Source organism: Telmatherina bonti, assembly GCF_933228915.1.
Source record: "Telmatherina bonti genome assembly, chromosome: 7".
Classification (NCBI taxonomy): domain Eukaryota; kingdom Metazoa; phylum Chordata; class Actinopteri; order Atheriniformes; family Telmatherinidae; genus Telmatherina; species Telmatherina bonti.
Window position 1 is genome coordinate 24,626,121 of NC_136625.1, and position 21,367 is coordinate 24,647,487.

General features: G+C 40.1%; 1 protein-coding gene across 1 annotated transcript; it reads left to right on the top strand.

Moving 5' to 3' along the window:
* The first annotated feature begins 698 nt into the window (after nucleotides 1–698).
* On the top strand, nucleotides 699–1,524 carry ccl20a.3 (chemokine (C-C motif) ligand 20a, duplicate 3). The gene is made up of 4 exons (XM_079244322.1): nucleotides 699–782; nucleotides 1,042–1,150; nucleotides 1,274–1,348; nucleotides 1,432–1,524. Exons 1-4 carry the CDS (start codon nucleotides 707–709, stop codon nucleotides 1,475–1,477), a joined length of 306 nt encoding a protein of 101 aa, XP_079100448.1. The 5' UTR covers nucleotides 699–706; the 3' UTR covers nucleotides 1,478–1,524.
* Nucleotides 1,525–21,367: the final 19,843 nt, after the last annotated feature.

The window sequence follows — 21,367 nt, forward strand, 5'->3', positions numbered from 1 at the left end:
TAATTCTTTTTTTTTTTTTTGTTTATTCAGTCGAACCTCGAACCTTTTTTTTGTTTGTGCTATCTGCCATCTATTTTTATTCTTTGCCAGTTTCACCAGGAACACATACTGTATACTAACATGTACACACCCCAACAAATCTTATATCTATTTCCTTTATCAGTGTTTAAATTCCTTGTGGATGATGATACATCCTCATTTTATTATCGGTATTCAGTTTTTAAAATGTGGGATTGAACTGAACTGGCACAACAAAATGGACAAATGTGACACTGGAATTAATCGATTAAAATGAAAACATTCATAGTAATTGCTAAGTTTATTGAAATATAATTGTAAAGCATGTACAAGAAATCTCTGTGAGCACTTTTAAACCACTACCTACTGGGAGTTTCTCATTTTGCATGCTTCTGTATACAGACAATCAAACCCAAAATTCACAGATAAATATCAGAACTACTACTTTGAGTGAGAGTGCACATGTGATTTTCCCACCCACCTCCCTTATCTTTGTCTTTCTTAAGGGAAAAAGCTGGGGGTTTTCTGAGTTGCTCTTTTACATCTGCTATGTACAGAGCTATTTTTTTCTTGTGTCACCCAGAGACTATATTTAAACCTGCTGCACTCAGCACTTTGTCAGCACAGCTTCTCTGACTTCACCTGAAGACAAGTTGCTCAGATCAGAGTCACTGGTTCAGAGGAAAACATGGTGTCAATCAAAGTCACGGCGGTGGCGATCACACTCCTTACTGTTTGTGTCCTGGCCACAAACACAGCTGCAGGTATGTGCTTGTTTTCATTCTTTTTTTCCTCTCTTTTCTGCTATTGGCTTCTTTGAATTCTTCTTATATATATATATATATATATATATATATATATATATATATATATATATATATATATATATATATATATATATATATATATATATATATATATATATATATACATATATATATTAATCTGTTACATTAAAATGTGTCTCTCTTTTACTATTTTTTAAAGTAACTTAATTGTGTTCTGTCTTTCCTTTTCTTTTAGGTTATCCTGGATGCTGTAAAAATTACATGAAAGGCAAAATACCCTTTGGAATTATCAAGGGGTACTCTGTGCAGACTGACACAGAGATGTGTGATATCAATGCCATTATGTGAGTAACTGAGATGTTTTTTTAAATTCCGCCCATCTTGGTCAAATCATATAACCAATGATTGTTTATAATAGAGATAATAACGTGTATATGCTTTTTTTATTTGTTCAATTGTTCATCTAGTTTCCTCACAAAAAGGGGTAAAGCCTGCGCTGATCCTGCCTGGGACTGGGTGATGGACTATATCGACCGTTTAAGGTGAGATTTCTTTGAACGTAACAAACTATGTCATTTTGCAAGCAAACTGCAAATGCAGAAACTTATCTCAATTGTTATTGCAGGTCCAAAGCAAGAAGGTTCCACCAGCAGTCAAAACCTCACAAATAAACTTCACAGAAAACAAAGTTCATCTGTTCATTTGAGGAGACAGCAGAGCACAGATACTGCAAGAGTGTTTTCTGTCCTAGCTTTGCCTGATATGCAGTAACAGAAGAGGTTTCACCGTTTTATAGCTCATTTGAGCCTCAGCTGGCAATAAAAAAGAAAAAAAATATGCTGTTGTTAAGCTATGTAAATATTAGCTCAGTTGTAAGAGCCCTGTTTCTTTTTTTACATTCTTTCTCAATGTAATGGGTTTTTTTTTTTTTGTTTGTTTTACATATTTGAACATAAAGCTATTAAAGTCTCTGTTGTCATATTGAAATATTCATTCACCATTTATGAGTATCACACTGTATGTAATTACTACATGCAGTACATTCCAGGAGTGTAATGATTATATCGGACTTCCTGATCAATCTTGGTATTGAAATAAAGAAAAAGAAAAAAATCCAGCACTGGAAGTTTTGGGCCCTGATCAAAGGTGGAAGTGAGTTAAGCAGGTGAAATTCCTGCATGTGACATCAGCAGGAGGAAGTTATGAACACAATCTGTGTAAAACATGTAACAGTGCAGGTATTTCAGTGTTGACACACGCTGCTGTATCAGTGCTGACATTAGCAAGAAAGAACTGCGATGCTTGGTTTTCCGCAGGTCATAGTTTAATATGTTGCACACATGTGTTGCTCCACAGACAAGACACTTTAAATGTGTTATAGATATAGTGAGCACTGGAAAGCAACCAAATGTTTCATTTCATTGTAAGACCCTTTATATTTCTGACTTTGTGAGGGAATTCCACTTTCCACTTCATAGCATTTATTTGACTTCTTTTGTTAAGAAAGGCCGGGATGTTACAGGAGGTGTAATATTACATGCATTCATAAACTACATTGTTAAATATTAAACATGTTTGAAACATCTGTTGAAACAACATGTTGACATCTTGGAGCAGTGTGCAGTCAGTCACTTTCCACTTGCTGTAATTAATAAACACCTTCAAGTAGAAATTGTTTTCCTTCTAAAGTAAGTTAACTTTATGTATATAGCGTTTTTCACAGACGCAAGGTCACAAAGTGCTTCACAACAATAAATCAAGGTAACATATAGGTTTATTTCATTTGAGTATTGGGGTTTAAGGTTTTGTTTCTTTTCTTGTGACCTCTCAGTTTAGAAAACTGAATGTAATTAAAATAGTGATAGCAGTAACGTGAGCTTATAAATGGATTCTTCAGTATTATCTAATGGTGTTGTGATATGTCATATATAGGGAGCAAAAACTAAATGAATGCTTATAGTGTAACATTCCAACAACATGTGACTGGAGGACTTCTTTAGCTAGTCTCTCGGTGTTACTGTATTGTATTGTATACTTTTTTTTCTTTAATATATTTTACATTTTTTACCTCTTTTCTGTGAATGTGAGTGCTGCATCTTAAAACTGTGTGAACTTTATTCTTATGTCTGTTTTCTCCTGCTGATGACACAGGAAACAGGCATGTCAAACCTCAGTCAGCAAAACTCAGTTGTTCTGGTTTAGTTGTTTATTGTAAAAATGCTTATCATATCCTGCACTCACTATATGATCTTTACAGCTGAGGGTTAAATCAGCATAAAAAACTACATATTATTTGGTCTGCAAGTCTTAGAAATAAAAGCAACAAAATTATTAAGTAAGTAATAAAGAGAAATCCGGTCTTCAAAATGCCTTCAGTCTCCAAAATTGAAATAATTCAAGAGGGGGTGTGCAACGGATCTTATCTATTTGAAAATCAATTAATTTATATCTCCATATATATCCAAATGTTAGTGTATTCACATGTTTAGTGATGTGCATGTGTGTTTATGTATGTAAATGTGGGTGTATAGGGGTATATTGTGTATGTTTATGTGTATACGTGTATGTGTATGTATGAATATATGTAAATAAGTTGTTTTGTTTTTTTTGTTTTTGGTTTTTTTTTACGAGAGATTGGTATTGTATATAGAAGGGGGTGGAGACCTGGGGGGATATATACAAAAATATAGTACTCAAATGATGTGAAAAGTGTTTTGGTTGTCAGAAATGAAAATAAATTCTATCAAAAAAAAAAAAAGAAAAGAAAGGGGGGGGGGGGGCAACGCTCTGCCCCATTACTGCTAAATTCCATAGAGCAATATTATTATTATGATTATTATTATTATTATTATTATTATTATTATTATTATTATTAATAATAATAATAATAATAATAATAATAATAATCTCAGCTTTTTTTTTTTCTTATTTTGCAACTATCATGATAATCTACATTTGATATGCCAATATAACCTCATCCTAAATGTAACATTAATTATTAATTAATTAATGTAACATTAATTATCTTCATCATTTACAGTTTTGGAACATGTTGGTTTCTGAAGGAAAACATGTGAGTTGCCTTGGAAATGTTGAGACCTGATACTTTCACAAGCCATCATCTATAATATATGGCCACATTTTACATCCAGCCACAGAAAATGTATTTTTGTTTTGCCACTTAAAAAATTAATAATGACAGTAGAGCAATAATAATTAGTGTCATGATAAAGCTAAAGGCTGCATGGTGGTTAGCACTGTGGCCTCACAGCAAGAAGGTCACTGGTTCAATCCTCAGCTGGGGCGAGGTTTGGTCAGTGGCCTTTCTGTGTGGAGTTTGCATGTTCTCCCTGTGTATGCGTGGGTTGTCTCTGACTTCCTCCCACCATCCAAAAACATGCATGTTAGGTTAATTGGTTACTCTAAATTGCCCCTAGGAGTGATTGTGATTGTGAGTGATTGTCTCTGTGTGGCCCTATGATGGACTGGCGAGCTGTCCAGGGTGTACCCTGCCTTTCACCCAAAGACTACTGAGATAGCTCCAGCTTCCCTGTGACCCTTCAATGGATTAAATGGTTAGAATAAGGAATTAATGAATAATAAACATAAATTTGTGAGCTTTTATGCAGTACAACTTTCCCAGTTCTATTGCACTACCGTGCATTGTGATCATCAGGCATCATCCCACCTTTTTTAAGGAAAATATAATTGCCTGTTGATAAGTAATTTAAATCTTTATAATGAAATCTCTAGAAAGCTACAACCAACCAGCATCCTTATCACCTTTTTTCTAAATCGTCTAATGAAAAAGTGTAACATTTAACAGATTTTATCTCAAAGTTGTAGACCAGTAATTTGCAGATCAGCTGGAACAATGAATTGACAGTCATTAACAGGTTAATACAGCTTTCCTGAGAGCGTCCATATCCTGCATTATTAATATAATGAATGAATTATTTTCTTCATTAAACTTGGGTTGTTGATGTGTAAATGACATTTATGAGCATGTTAAATAAACAAAACCAATTTAAAGGAAAAAAGAGGTTTTAGCTAAGATAATGAAAAATCTTAACATAAACTGTGAAAATAAATACTTCCCTGCAGTTTCCTTTCTGTAAATACTCCACTAAGTGATATCCACTCAATCACAGCCTGCAGCTATGCGGGCAACTCAACACTAGATGGCGCTAGTATCACTTACAGATGTGCTGGGAAATAAACTGGCAGTTTCTGCACTAAGTTTGCTGCTGTGGTTTTGTTTGCGTGTGAAAATGTTTTGTCACACAGTTTGTCCACATCTCAACATGGACTTTTATCTAAAATTTCACATGATTTCATTCACTTTCCATCCAAACATTTGCACTACAGAAGTCCTGAATGGAGCTGATTCATTATAACTAACTTCCTGAAACTCAACTCGAAAAGAATTTCAAATTATGAATAAACTTTTTTAATATATAAATGTCCAATCCGTGGCCATCATCTTTAGCTGTTAGCAGCACAAACAAAGATGAGTAAACTAGGCATCTTTTCATGTTGCATGAATCCATCCCAAATGATGGTCTAAAGCAGCGCTTGCAGCCACTATTACATCACCTCTATTCTTCTGCACCACTGCACAGAGTGCTTTCCTATGAATAATACAGAGAGACTTGGGAGAGGGAGGACATGGACATGGAGCTTGGTTACTAAATGTCAGAAGAGTACATTAGAAAAAAACGAATGATAGAGGCAACAGAGAGATGGAGCTAGAGGGGTATTTTACAATGAGTTATCAATGAATGTGAGTTAATTGAACGATCCAGGCAGCAAATAATCACATTGCACATTGACAAATTGGTTTGTATCAAACTTTATTGACTTACCCAAGGAATCAGTGATAATACCTTGCAGACTTTATGTGAGACTTTACATGAGTTGTGTATTTATCTTAATTGGATATTTGATAAAGGACAGAGTCATTAGAAAATAGGTACAATGAGAAATGGCAGCAGTGTGGCTGGTCCTGGACAGGACGGAGACAAGCTTATAAACTACTTTTTTTCCCAGGAGGGAGCAAGGGTGCGTATAGAAGGAAAATAACATATTGCACCCTGAAATCAGCAGACAGGTCCTCTATCATAGTGTTGGTGCACACACAGATACACATACATATACAAAGGGGGGGCAGACATGAAGCGCAGACACAAATAATGAAACATCCTTAGTCAGAAAAGTGAAAATCTTTTTATGTTTTAAAATCTGCTTTTATCCATCCACATTTGCAGCAGCACCAGTGGGAATATTATAAGAAATATACTCAAAACAAGATAATCATTTTTCTAGTACTGTAATCCTTCTACTCTTTTTCTATCCTTTTGTCCTCCCTTTCTGCCAATCTGTCTTTCCTGCCAGCAGAGACAAACAGTAAACTGAGCTCAGTATATAATTAGACAAACAAAAAAGAGAGGGATGAAACATCTCGAGAAGAGACTCCCAATGATTACACATTCACTCCGCTTCCTTCCCCCTAGCTGCACACATAACCATCAATTAGAGGAGAGGAGGACAAGAAAGCAAGCAGCCAGAAGTCTATTTGCGTGTCTATCGCTCTCTTCCCCTTAAACTCCCAGCACCGGGGGAAGGAGGAGGAAAGGAGAAAATAGAAGTGAAAAACAAGAAGTATATAAATAAAGAAATCAGAGTGCTTCACATCCGGGCGGCTGATTGGCTGAGACGCAAGTCAGGCAGATCTGGGCCACAGTTGCACTCATTGTTCAGTGAGCTTTTCTACACAGTCCAACCCAGCGACAGCAATGAATGTTGATTGTGACCTTTGGTCTTTGGGTACAGAGGAAACAGAGTGGCACTTATGCCCGTGTGCGCGTGCAGTTTTTTCGTTTCTGCATTTGCATGTTGTGCCTACTTGCCCTTTTTATTTATTTCCCTTATTTTTTGTTCTCTTATTTCTGATGCTGCCAGAGCGAGCCGCGGGGCACAGTCAACGGTCGATGGTTTTTATGCAATCCATACCAAACTCACCGACAGCGTTGAATGTTCACCGAGGCAGGCAGGACGGCGGTTGTGACCATGAGCCGAGCTGACAGAGGAGGCAGGGTGCCAAGGAAAGGGAGGACAGGCAGCCAGGCAGGCGAAGGGACGGGGACGTCGCTCAAACCGCAGAGGTCAGCTTGCGCAATGAGGGGACGTAATGGCACAAGACAGTGGCGGAGTCTGTGTTTTGTCCGCAAGGCAGTGACACATCTGATCATTTCATGTTGTGCATAGAAACCATATCTACGTATGTTTACGCTTCAGCATAAGTTGGAAAGATCTGTATTATTGCATGAATACCACCTCATGAATCACAGTAAGTTGAAGTCTCTCATCTTTTGATGTAAACCGGCACTAACGGCATCTGAAACACACAAGAACAGGAGCTTGTTAGCACTGATACTCAAAGTAGTTTTAACTTTAAAAAAAAAGAACACAAAAATTTTTTTTTTTTCGTCAACAATGCTCAGTTCAATATGTCTGAGCCATCTTCATTTCTGCCACAACTCTTATGGACATCCAGGCCAAAGAACAATGGTGATGTCCTACTGCGCATCCCAGCTTCTTCCAGACCCCCCCTTCGCTACATAGCCACAGAAGACTATGAGCTCCCATTGTCAGAAACAGCCCAAAACAGAAAGGGGGGGGGGGGGGGGGGAGGTGTCAACAACTACTGACAGTGTCACTGTGCTGCTGCTGCTGCTGGCTGCACATAGAGGCATGGGCTGACGTCAGAATGACAAATGCTGATCTACGGACATTCATCGCCCCATTTCATCAGCTTGGGATGCTGATGTCATTGTGCAAGCTAGACCTGCATCCATTACTCTGCCAGGGCAGGGAGGCCAGCATCAAGCTTGCATGATAAGACGCAGGCTACAATGGATGAGTAATGCGCTACATTACCGCAGCTGTAATTTAGAAAGTTATAAAACAGACAAAATGGTTTTTGTCTTGTGAATATGCTGGATCTCTGAATTATTGTCAGCGTTCACTTGCGATGCGCTTTTCTCTATGAATATGGAACAATGTGCAAATGATTTCCTACATCCTCAGTGAAAGAGATCCATTGGCTTGTAAATAAAGTCCAATAACGTGGCACATTATTCAGTCACCTGGTATGCTGGCAGAAAACGCAGCTGATCTGAGGCGGAAGTTTTCCTTCAGGGTGAAGCAGAACAGCTTCAAACCCGAAATTCATCCGCTGTATTAAACCTTCCCTTCTCCATCACAGTCACAAGCACACACACTTACATCTCACCCCACAATGAGGCATAAAATGAAAAATAGGCAGAGGGTCAAGGCAGAGGAGAAAAGGGGGCTTTGCCATGGCAACCCCAGTGTCAGCCAGCCATTTCTTCTTAATCCCCCCCAGTTCAATGTCGCGCCCTCTGAGGGGACCCCTTCTCTACAGCTGAATATTTCTTTTGTACTGAGAGACTCTGTGCTTCTACATGTGTGTGTGGGAGGGAGTACTCATGATGGGAAGGGCGGGGGGGGGGGGGGGGGCTTGAGGAGGGGAGCAGCAAAGCTGCAAGCCAAAGGGTCTCAACATTACACTGGGGTTACAGACCAGAGATCAAATCACAACTACACGCACACACACACACACACACACACACACACACACACACACACACACACACACACACACACACACACACACACACACAGACACTTATACCTTCCTACTTATACTTATATACATTAAACACTATATTGATGGAGGGAGATAATCTTTTGAAACAGCAGATAATTACACCATATGGCAAACAGCCGGGCCTTTCCTCCACATACCCCATGCCTGTCGCCAACAAACCCCGGACTTGTTTTTCTTTTTTCTTCTTCTTCTTTTTTTTTTTTCCTGCTCGGAAACTCTCATGGTGTCTCGCTCTTGCCTGAGCAGACCACTCTACATTACCGACAAAAGCGGTTTTAGAGGAGTGGGTGGGGAGAGGCGTCAGCTGCTAGACAAAATAAAAAGGCCTCTATTTGTTCCTGACAATAAACGTCCCCATCTTTGGAGCGCCTCCACAGCTGCAGCCGGATAGCCTTTCTTTTCTAACTGCAGACTAATAGAGAGCGATGTCTCCTTCCTCTACTGTAAGCGGATTTATTGTCCGGGTTGAAATTCAGGGGTTTTTATAGTCATCTTTCTCGGATGTTTTCCCACCAACAAGGATGACAACTGAATGTGACACATTTAAGGACACAGAGCCTGAAACATTTCTGAATGGTGTTGTGCATACCTGATTGAAACGATCTTCACAAGGTCACAGAAATAGTCTGTGAAAATCTAAAAGAAAAACAGAAACAAACACATATCAGTCAGTGGCAGAGGGCATACGCAGAAGCAAGTAAACAACCATCTTTTCTGGAAATCTATCTCAAGGTTAATACAGTTTTCGGGAGAAAGCTTCCCCGTCAACTAATGTCCAGCGCATGTCCCGGAAATCCCGAAACCCCCAAGAGGCCAAGTGATGGAAGTTGGCAGAGGAAGTGCCAGTGGTGTGTCTCTGGGGTGGTCTTATGTGGCCATTGGTGAGACTTTAATGTAGCTGCTTGTCCACTCCAGTGTATACTGTATGTTCACTTATAATGACTAACAGACCTACAGTCTGACTCAAAGGGCCTCTATGCCTACACATGCATGTGCTCCATTTTAATAGCGATCATCACGCTTTATTTGAAGAGTGCTGTGGTCTTCACAAAATAAAAATAAACCTGGATTTTTTTTTCATAAAGAAGGAAAAATATTACTTTGAGCCCCTGCAGTGCCCTAGTCGGATTAATCATTGACCATTTTGGGCTGATTATATAAAATAGGCATAAATCAGTTTAAAATATGGGCAATAATTACAGCTGGGCTGCTGTGTGGTGGGTCTTTTTCTACCATATGTAAGTCCAGGCTTGCAAAACATCTGGTTGGGTTATTGTATGTGCCATGGGCTACAGACATCGCCAAGGAAACCTGGCCAAGGCATTCTAACTCAACCTGTAGAGTTTGCAGCTTTTAGTGAACGTAGTCTCCGTTTCCTCTTTACATTTTTTGCAGCATTTTTATTTAGTGGACTCTCAAGTTTAAAAAAAAAAAAGGAAGCAAAAGAAATTTTCCCCCCACACAACCTCCTCTCTGCCTATTTTAACTTTTAATGCACTTCTAAAACAGATTTAACAAGCATTAGAAAAATGTTAAAAAATGATCTGTGCCATTCTAGTCCATTAGAGAGCAAAGGGCACATTGTAACACAAGGTGCAGAGTCTGTTCAACAAGTGCAAAGACATAAAGCAAAAAGGCACTGAGTTAGTGCCCTGGGACTGATTGGCAGGGTGGGGTCACAGGGTGACCCCTGACCTTTTTAACCTTAAGGAATGTTGCCACGCTGGTGCGTGTATTGTTCAAGCCTCGGTGAGGCCAGCCGAGCTGAGCGTCAAATGAATTTGAGCGATGAATGTTCCTAAGGGTCGCCCCCCCCCCCCACATTGAAAAAGAATCTCTTCTTTCTTCCTCTAATCCTTTCTCTTTTGCTCTTCATCCCAAAAACTTCAGCAAACAAAAGGTATCAGACAGGTCTAAGAGCAGGCTGCTGTTGACGGCCTGAAGTGCACATGCACACAGAAACGACTCTGAATGCTAATGAAAAGCCCACTCTTCTCGTAGATGACCAAAGGAGATGCAACAAAACACTATACAGCTATATTATAAATCTTTTTTTTAAATTTTTTTTTAAATTTTTATTAATGCTTCCTTTGTTCAGATGTGCTAGATCTGTACATCTTCAGGCGGTCTGACAGTCTGGCTGTGAAGGAAGTCCCCAGCAGTATAAGGAATCTGACAGATGAGAGAGCCAGACAGACAATTACTGGCCAGGTACGTCCTTTATACCCACCTAGGGCTGGTCAGAGGAAATGGGGGAATTTATGATGTCATAAAAAAGTGCCAGCAGAGAGGTGCCTGAGAACAGGTTGTCTCTGGAGCTCCAGCCATAAAAGACTCCTGCGGCTTCCGCTCCCTCCCCCTGACTACCACCCGAGATGATGACAGAAGACTGAGCAGCAGTGGATTAGAGCGGGCAGATATACAGCACACACACACATGCAAAAAAAAAAAAAAAAAAAAAAAAAAAACATTCACTCACAAGCATGCAACAATGTGGGAAAATTTCTGCAACATGTAGTGCTCAAACATGACTGAGAGTATGTGGGGGAAAATGTAGCTGATGACAGCTTTCTATTTCCCTTCTTACACAACTCTTGCTTTGCTTCTAAGCTCAATTTTCACAGTTTCAACCAAACCTCTGTCCAAGAAATGTCTCCATCTGTCCGTTCACTCTAAGCAGGTGTAAGGAAGAGAAAACTGATATCCACTTCATGCATGTTTGCAGAACTGCATTTCCTCACTACATGCACTCATATCTGTACACTGGGTGCACAGGTTGCTCTGAACCTTCCACAAAATGATGGAGACACACTCTCAGAGTCGCTGCTTGTTTAAAAAAAGAAAAAGAAAAAGAAGAGAGAAGGTGGTTATTTGCTCTACAGCCTCACTAAGGAGGTTTCCCATTGTAAACAGGAGTGGCTGCACAGCCCCGTTTCCTTTCATCCCTCTCCTTCAAGCACGCTGCCTTTGTCTCACTGAGGACAGAACAACCGGCCTCCCGGCTACGCTACACTGGTCAAATACCTGGGAACTACCACTGGCCTAGTGGGAAAAACAACAAGAGAAGAAGGCGGAGGATGAGGAAGAGTGACAAGGTGTGGGTGTAAAGCTACAAGGAACGAAAAATGTTTAACTTTGAACAGCTGGTGCCAAATTACCCACAGGAAAGACGGTAAGCTTGTCGATGTAGAGACATGATTCTACAAAGTATAAAATTCCTATTTCAGCTTTTTTTTTTCTTGTAAAAAAGGCAGTAATGCAATGCCACATGTGAAACTGAATGTGGTTGAAGACAGTAGCCCCCACCACCACCACCACCCCTGCTTTTCTTTCTGTTTTGCACTTTCATGCCTGCTCAGCAGAAAGAAGGGAGTTCCTGCATTCAAGGAAATGTATAAGGGTGAAGTGAGTTTAAGTCCTCCCCAAACCCGGCCACAGCCGGCTGAATGTAAAGCTGTATGTTCCAGTGTGCACAGCCTGCCTCGGCAACCAGACCTCACTGTCACACCTCATAAAGCAAAGCTCAAGCAGCAGGGTTGAGTTTAAAGCTGGAGAGGGGGGTTAAAATAAGGCAACATAAGGACAAATACGGACAAAAATAAGAATGCACGCTTTGAAAAACCTATAGAGAAAAGAAGTAAAAGCTCTGGACAAAAAGCCTTTCAGCCCGGACTCTGATGGCACCTCTTCCTGGTGCGCTGAATGTAAAAAAAACACACACTGGAGTATAAACTGCAGCAGAAAATTTGGGAAAGTGAAAATGCCTCTAAGGAATTGTTAAGGCCTTAATCCTCAATCCTCTCTTCTAATTTGTAGTTTTTGCTTAGCTGTAGAGTGGGAAGCGAAGACCGACAAGTTTATTTTCAAACAGTCCACAAAGAATGCCTGTCATTTCCTGGCGTTCCCCACTTCCATATGAAAGCCCCCTTTCCTTCAGGAACAAAGGGAAAGATTCCAAAATTTCCACGGGGAGTTTCTTGCACGGCGATACAATCAAGAGAGCATGTTGTGACAGAATAGAGACAGCCTGTTTCTCTCAGCTGTGACGAGGTCGGGACCAGATTGTGTGTGTGTCGCAGTATTTTTACAGTTCAGGCAGCAACGCAGACGCTGTGACAAGAGAAATCAGGCTTCTGCAAGTCACTTCAACCTGACTGTTTTTCATTGTTACGTCATTTTAGTTTCCACCTCCAGATAAAAAGAATGCAAAAGTTTGTTGCAATCAGAAAGTATATCCTCTTTTTTTTTTTTTGACAAGTTTCCCTAAACTTTAACCTGGAACACACACGTGCGTATAAGCATGCAGTCACACACACACACACACACACACATAGCAAGAGTTTCTTAATAAACCCAGAGTGCATTTGGTTCAGGAGTGAAGTGAGTTCAAATGTCATGTGAGTCTGAACGGACCAATAGGCTTTTGAAAGCCACCTGGCTTGACCCAAGCAGACCCGAGCCCTTGGCTAGACAAGAGGTTGGAGGTCAACCACTCATCTAGATAGGCAGTATGTCGCAATGCCCGAGGCAGGGGCCAGGGGTCTCCATTACCTAACCTTTCTATTTACCCTCCACTGCACAGGGAAGCACAAACACATTACGTTACAAACACAGGTTCCTACTGATGTGCAGTCAGCCAGATCTCAGCTTCCATTTACCTGGGCTGCATGAACACAAACACTTTTACTACACAGCGCTGTTAAAATTTCCGCTTTACATCCTTAAACATATCGAGTCAGATGTAGAAATCAAACTTTAAAAAGTGGGATACATATAAAAAAAAAATGGGACCCCTTGATGCAAATACTGCATTTTCGCCACACAATGACAAACTACAGCAACAATAGTTTGCATTTTTAATTGTTGTGGTTGCACAAGAGATGGCGTGCAACACAGGAATAGCCGCAACCTGCGGTTGAAAGCATCTCCACTGTGATAGCAGGTTGCTTCTTGACATAATTGTAGGGTGCAGCTGATGAATCTCATCATACGTGATAATGACTTACACAGAAATGACTATCATAGCTGCAGGAGATCAGATAAAGCAACATCTAAATGCTACTCTGACTACATTACAGCAGCAGGAAGACGCTGGCTTTTTCCCTGTTCACTCAGACCTCCCTGATGACTCTGAGAGCAACTGGAAACTGAATTAAACAGACATGCACTTGGACATGAGCTGCTCTTTATGGCGAGGAACCAGGAAGTTGCTGCTTTTATTCATCTTTTTTTCCCTTCAAGAGGAACAAAGCTAAAGTGAGTTAGGTGTAACTCAGTCCTGAGAAGGGAAGTAAAGCCATCATAGCAGATCACATCAGCTTCTATCAGGACTGTTCATGTCCTATACTTTAAAAAAAAAAAAAAAAAAAAAAAAAAAAAAAGCTAAATTAAAGTTATTTGTCTATGCAATGAATCTAAATATAAACAAACTGCTATCAGGAGTAGATTAACCTTGCTGCAAATCCAAAAACAAAAAAAATGCATGAATTTGCCTTTTTCATTAAAGCATGCTGTGCACACCCCATAGCCAGTAAACTGTGGTGCTGCTCTAAGCGTCTAGACCCACTACATCCAGATGGCAGGAGAATTTATGGAGACTGCCTCATTAACCGTAAGGCATATTAGTGCTTGGCACTGCACTATACAGAAACTCAAAATGGCATTTTCTAAACGCCCCTTTAGAAAAACAAAAAAAACAAAAAAAAAAAAAAAAAAAAAAAAGTCTAACTACCAGGAGACAAAAAGTCCAGACCCACATTTGTGACCCTAAAACTGAATGAGCCATGCTCATGATCAACTATGTGTGTATGGTGAGTGTGCATCCTTTCTGAGCACCCACCCTGAAAATGGCAGTCTGGCTCTTTTCTTTTCTTTTTTTTTTCTTCCTGTTTGTTTGTTTGCCATGTGCCGTGATCCCAGAATCCGGGAGGAAGTCTGATGCGCAAATGCTGTTTCCGAGAATTCAGGATGCGAAAAAAAAAAACCAGCAACAAAACCGCCTCTGCTCTATTTCCACCCGTCTGCTTCCTTGTTGCGCTTTTACGAAGAGATACACAATCACAACGCGTGGCATCTCACTAAACGTAGCACGTTTGAACTCTTTTTACGTCTTTTATTATTGGTGATATTTGTCCGGCTGCGTTGCGCACCCAGACTGATCCTACGTAAATAAGGACTCGGTGAGAGAAGGGTGGCGGCGGCTCGCTGAATGATCACTGCCTGCTCTCTGCTCTTCAGGTGTCTTTTGGGAGGGGGCAGGAGGGTTGCTGTAATGTCGATATAATGACAGATGGTCTGCACAAAGCCGGTGCGCATCGTTCAGCTGAAAAATAAAGATTTTTTCAGTGTTCCCCGACTTTCAGGCTCTGTGGGAACAAGGAGGCGAGCTTTTTTTGGTGGGGTTAAATGAATTAAAGTTGTTTTGTTTTTGAGCCTTCGATCAGAATTCCTTTGAGCTGTTCAGACATTAAAGTTAAAACTTTTCCAAAAAGGCGAGGACAGCATCTGCGCATGGAACGACGAGCATTTTAGAAGTTTAAGTGTGCGTGAAGAAGACAAGTATTTCCTAGAGCAATCTTTTGTTGTTGTTTTTTTCTTTTTTTCCCCCTTCTAGTCATACCCATAAGAAATGACTGGCACGCAGAAGAAATTCAGAGGCGCGCAGTTGAGAGACGCGTAGCCGCCTGGTTCCACTGAGCGCCATCCAAAACCGCACAACACACACTTTCACAATCAGCCCAAGTGCTAATTCATTCAAACATATATACTTTTCTTCCCTCAAAACAAAAACAAGCACTTCAAGGAAGCATAATCTTCTACATGGACTCTGATTAGACAAAAACCAAAACAAAACAAAAGAAAAAAAAAACCACACACACACACACAGTCTTCCTTTTACACCGCGCCTGATGCCATGTACTCACAAACTCCCCCCGCACCTCCGGCAGGATTCACTGTCCCGTTGAGGCGAACTGGTGCCATCTCTTCGCGTCTGCTATGGTCACTATTTTCACTCTCATCATCTCCATCTGAGTCCAACTCCACACCGACTGCGCGTCTGCTTCTCCGATCCACAGATTACGTGGGTTGGAGGGGCAGAAGGGAGGGCATCCGGTTTACAGGGATCACTGGAACGGCGGGGATTGGCTCCAACTGGATAGCTGGAGAGGAAAGCGCGCCTGCCATTGGACGCCGGGCCAGCTGGGTGGGAAGGGAATTGTGGATGGTGCGGAGGAGGAGCAGGAGGGGCTGCGTGTATTATTCAGGAGAACCGGGTGGGGAGGAGAGGAGGAGGATATTCTCAGGGCAAAGCGGCATATGCAGACAATGCCCCGTGTCTCAGATATTTCTCTTGGTTTATGGCAATAACCTCACGAGAGGAACTAACGGTCAAATTGGCATTACGGTCCGTGGCAGCTCTCACAAGCTTAGCTCACTTTATAAAAACTGATCTGGGATCCTCAGAATGAGTCCAAAAATGGCAATTTCATATAGGCGAAATTATTTACAGAGGGAAAAAATAAATAAATTCCTTCCATTGGAACAACTTGTCTGTGGTTTTCCTTTCATGTTTGTCCTATTTTAAAATTAATTTGACAGGAGCTGGGCCAATCAGATGAAAAGGAATACCTATAAATAAATCAAACAACTGCTATTCTCAAACCTCAACACAGCATATGAGTGTGAATGTGACTTTTTGTGTCTATGTGAGTGTGTGTTTCTGTTGTATGTAGGCTACCAGAAAGCTGGAACTGCAGAATTTTCCACAGAGGAGCAGGGGAGGAAATGGTGCATGGATAATTCTCTCCTCGGATCCTCTGGTGCTCACTCCGAGAGTATTCGGCTGAATCAATACTGCTCAAAGCTTTCTCATGTTCCCACTTTCACATCAGTGCTGCTACTGGAAGGCACCAAAGTCCAGAGTGATCCACTTTTTGGTTTTTTGGTTTTTGTTTAAATAATGCTTTGAAATTTCACTGCTTCTTCCTATGAAGGGATAATTAAATATTATATTATAGCTGACCTATGGGCCTTTCTGAACCTACAAACAAACACACACACATCCAGCATAGACAGTAAGTTGTTAACCTACTCACTGAGCTGACAGATAAATCATAATAACCACAGCAGGGGTTCTTCTCTGACCCGTAGCCATGGTGACTGAACACATTTCTCCACAGAAAGTCTGACTGTTCCCCTCCACACAGGTCTTTATTAGGCCAAGACCCATGGACCGGAAGGAGGGAAACCAAACGGATGATCACAGCCATTTCCACTGTTTATAAGGGATTAAAAGACATCATCATGACTTTTTATTTATTTATTTTGGAAAACACCTGCTTCGCACCTGTCTTGCTCAGGATGGGAGATTGAGCTGGATCCTCCAACTCAATCCGTTGGTTTCCTTATATAGGCTATTTTGAATTGGCTTTCTTTATGTTTTTTTCTCTGTCTGTAAAGCATCTTGAGATGGCATTGCCGTGATTTGACGCTATATAAATAAAGTTGAATTTAATTGAACCTGTCTGTATTACAGTTATACCAGTTGCATGACTCTCAAACAAAACAAGGCATCATCTGGTTATTGCACCAGTTTAGAGACTACTTGCTATCACTGATCAGAATGATTCTCTGAGAAATGCAGCATTTAGATTTCTTAGATTTCTCAAACACTCAAATGAGAGCCTTGGCTGATTTCCTTTAAGCCTCTAATCTCTCTTTCTTCTTAATTTAGCCAGCAGCTTCGACCACAGCTCTTTCACAATTCTAACTGTGTGGGTGTTCATGTGTCTGACTGCTATCATGTGAAAATCTTACAGTTCCAAAATTTTATTTTCAGCTGCAAACATCAGAAGCTCTTGCATGATTTTACCAAAAAACAAACAAAAAAAAACAAAAAAAAACATGGTGGCCAATTTTTGTCGATAACAAGTTTTGTCTCTGTGTCTGTTCAAGGTTGTCTCTTTTCCTCTCAACACTGCAGGCTTTACTTCACAGCAACTGGATCTTTAAATTAAAACAGAAGTATACATTCATGGCCTTATTTTGACAAGAAGGGATCCAGTCTGAGGGTCTTCTTCTTTGGGGCCAAGGCAGTTTATGAGTTGGAAGATTAAATTTATCTTGAATTAACTTTACTGGATCAGGAACAACTGCTGACTGTTCGGGCCAGCATATTGCAGGGTTCAAATGTTTCCACTCCATCCTCTTGACGACCCATTATTTTGAGTCAAGTCTGTTGGAGCAGGGAAGCCCACAGGGCACTGGATCAAGAGGTTCAGAGTTGGTGGTCCTTGTACTGGACACTGTATTTGAGGGATCGCACACGTCAGCCCTTGAGGGCCACAGTCCTGCAGGTTTTAGATCTTTCCTGTTGCAGAGGCAGCCATTTAACTTGCATCAGACGTTTCAGATCAGGAACGTATGTAAAACCTGCAAGAAGTTGGAGTCTGAGATCCCTGATGTGTGTGGGCGTACAACCCCAGTTCCAATGAAGTTGGGCCGTAGTGTAAAATGTAAATAAAAACAAATTATTCATTCATTCATTCATTCACTCATTCATTCATTTTCTAAAACATTCACACTCAAAAATAGAGGTACCAGCTTGTACCTAAAAAGGTACAAATGCTTGTCGCTGGGGGTGTACTCTTTAGAGAGACATTTCTGTACCCTTCAGTTCTGGTCTATTTTTGTACCTTATCAAGTTCAACCTCACCTTATCAAGTTATGTTTTTTTATGTTTTCCACAGCATTAGGCCTGGTCCATTCCACTTAGCAATATTATCTTATCTTTAATCTAGAAATAATCTTCAAAAACTCAAAATACTGACCAGACATACACTTAGTTTGCAGCATCTGACCTTCATTGTCTGGTGCAGTAAATGACTGTTAAGTAGTACTACTGTCATCACTCAACTCTGCTCTAGTTTGTAACATTACAGCCATTAACATCACATTTTTCAATGCTGCAGGTACCCTTATGGTCGAAATGGTACAAATTTGTACTTTATGTCACTTTGAACCCTTTTTCGTACTCTGAAGGTGTGATTCTGGTCTCTTAAAGACCAGTATTGTACTTTTGTGAGAACATTTCTTTAAAATGTACCTATAGGTACAGAAATGTCCTTATCTTGTACCTCTATTTTTGAGAGTGTTGATCCAGTTTAGGGTTTGGGGAAGCAGGAGCCAGCCTATCCCAGCAATCATCAGGTGAGAGGAGGGCTTCACCCTGGACAGGTCGCCTGTCCATGACAGAGAGCCAAACAACCATTCACACTCACTCCTAAGGAAAACAGACTACAATGATCTGCTAATCCTTTTTAAGCTAAATTTGATTTAAAGGACAAGATATTTAATTTCCTAACTGATAAACGTTTTATTTCCCAGACTTTGACCAATTGTTTGTAGGTCCTTGGAGGAACAGAAAAGATTTTATTAGAATTAAACACCATCTCAACACTTGTATTTCACCTGAGGTTTTCCATTTTCATCCTTTCATTTTAGTATATTTGAGGCTGGCAAATCACTTTTTCCCCTAATTAACAACAGATGGTGATTTTAAGCTTTTTAAAAGCTGTATGTCATTACCTTAAACTTCAAACTAAGTCATTCAGCAATGTGTTTAACATCTTGCTGGCACACTTAGTTACCTTAATCACACAAATATGTCTCCCCTGATGCAGGAATTCAGACAACATTCAGACAACTGTCTATGTTTGGGAATGTTGCCATTCAGAGGTGGATTCATTTTGTGTAAAACGGAGGAGTTGGAAACCTGAGGATAACCACAAAAACCCACCTCTACAGGGACCAGTTTACACCTGGCAAATTTCCAAACTTTTGTCAGAGCCAAAAAAGACAATTTGGCTTAGAAGGTGCAATATACAGTGTAATTAATTCTGTGGTTATACAAGTGTAAACGGAGGTTTAAATAGCAGTACTTGTCCACATTCATTTTAAAAAATCTAATTCAGAGATATTTAGTTGTTATCTAGTTATCTATGTTTTTTTTATATGCATATATACATATATATAAAAAAAATACACATATATATATATATATATATATATATATATATATATATATATATATATATATATATATATATATATATATATATATATATATATACATATATATATATATATATATATATATATATATATATATATATATATATATACATATATATATACATATATATATATATATACATATATATATATATATATATATATATATATATATATATATATATATATATATATATATATATATATATATCCCTAACTTTTTGTGAATAGTGCATATATATATATATATATATATATATATATATATATATATATATATATATATATATATATATATATATATATATATATATATATATACATATATATATATATATATATATATCCCTAACTTTTTGTGAATAGTGCATATATATATATATATATATATATATATATATATATATATATATATATATATATATGCACTATTCACAAAAAGTTAGGGATATTCAGCTTTTGGGTGAAATTTCACAACAAGCCTAAAATGCATTCAAACCTGTACAGGTGAACTTAATGTGATCTTCTCTAAGCTTTTAAATGCACATGTCCAACTGTTAAATGTTTCAATAAATTTTGCACAAGTTGCTGTTCTCTAACAAGGAGCTTAACGGCAAAAATCACGGCAGGTGTGTGATCCTTGAATTGACCAATAAATGTCCTGGTTCAATTAGAGCTGGTGTTTAAACAGTTGTCCTCATCATGCTGTTCACAATTTGACATCATGAGACCAAGACGACACCTAACGATGGAACAACAGTCCCTTGCCATTGCGATGCTTCAAACAGGACGTTCTCAGACAGAAGTGGCCACTGAGCTTGGAGTGTCACAGAGTGTCATCAGCAGGTTGCAACAGAGATATGGAGAGACTGGAAGAGTCACAGAAAGGCCTAGAAGTGGACGTCCTTTGGCCACATCCCGTGCTGATGACCGCTACATTGTGAACACTGCCCTGAGAAACTGGATGATGAATGCCACTCAACTCCAGGCACGTTTAAGAGAGGTGAGAGGCACCCAAGTGTCACGTCAGACCATTCGAAACTGTTTCCATCAGCGTGGTCTGCGTGCTAGACGACCTGCACGGGTACCTGACCACACCACCAGGCACAGGCATCATCGTCTTGCATGGGCCAGGGAGCATTTACGCTGGACGAGGAACCAGTGGGCCTCAGTGCTGTTCTCTGATGAAAGTCGATTCACACTGAGCAGAAATGATGGCCGGCAACGATGTTGAAGACGTCAGGGAGAGCGCTATGCATCAGCCACTGTTGTCACCAGGCGAGCTTTTGGTGGTGGCGGTGTTACAGTGTGGGCAGGGGTGTCCACTTGGTACAGAACTGCCCTACACTTTGTGAATGGTACAGTGACAAGCCCATACTACCTGAATAACATCATTAATCCAGTGATTGTGCCCCTACATGAACAGTACAGGCCTAATTTCATCTTCTTGGACGACAATGTTCCTGCTCATCGAGGCCGCATCATCAGGGAACGGCTGTTGGAGACTGGTGTACCTCAAATGGAACGGCCTGCACTCTCTCCAGACCTGAATCCCATTGAAAACCTGTGGGATCAGCTGAGCCGTCGTGTAGAGGCTCAAAACCCTGCACCCCAGAACCTCAATGACCTGAGGGCTGCCCTTCAAGAAGAGTGGGATGCCATGCCTCAGCAGGCAATAAGTTGCCTTGTGAACAGCATGAGACGTCGTTGTCAAGCTGTAATTGATGCTCAAGGGCACATGACGAGATATTGAGACGTTCAGATTTTTTGTTGTGGTGTAACTACCATTGTTGTT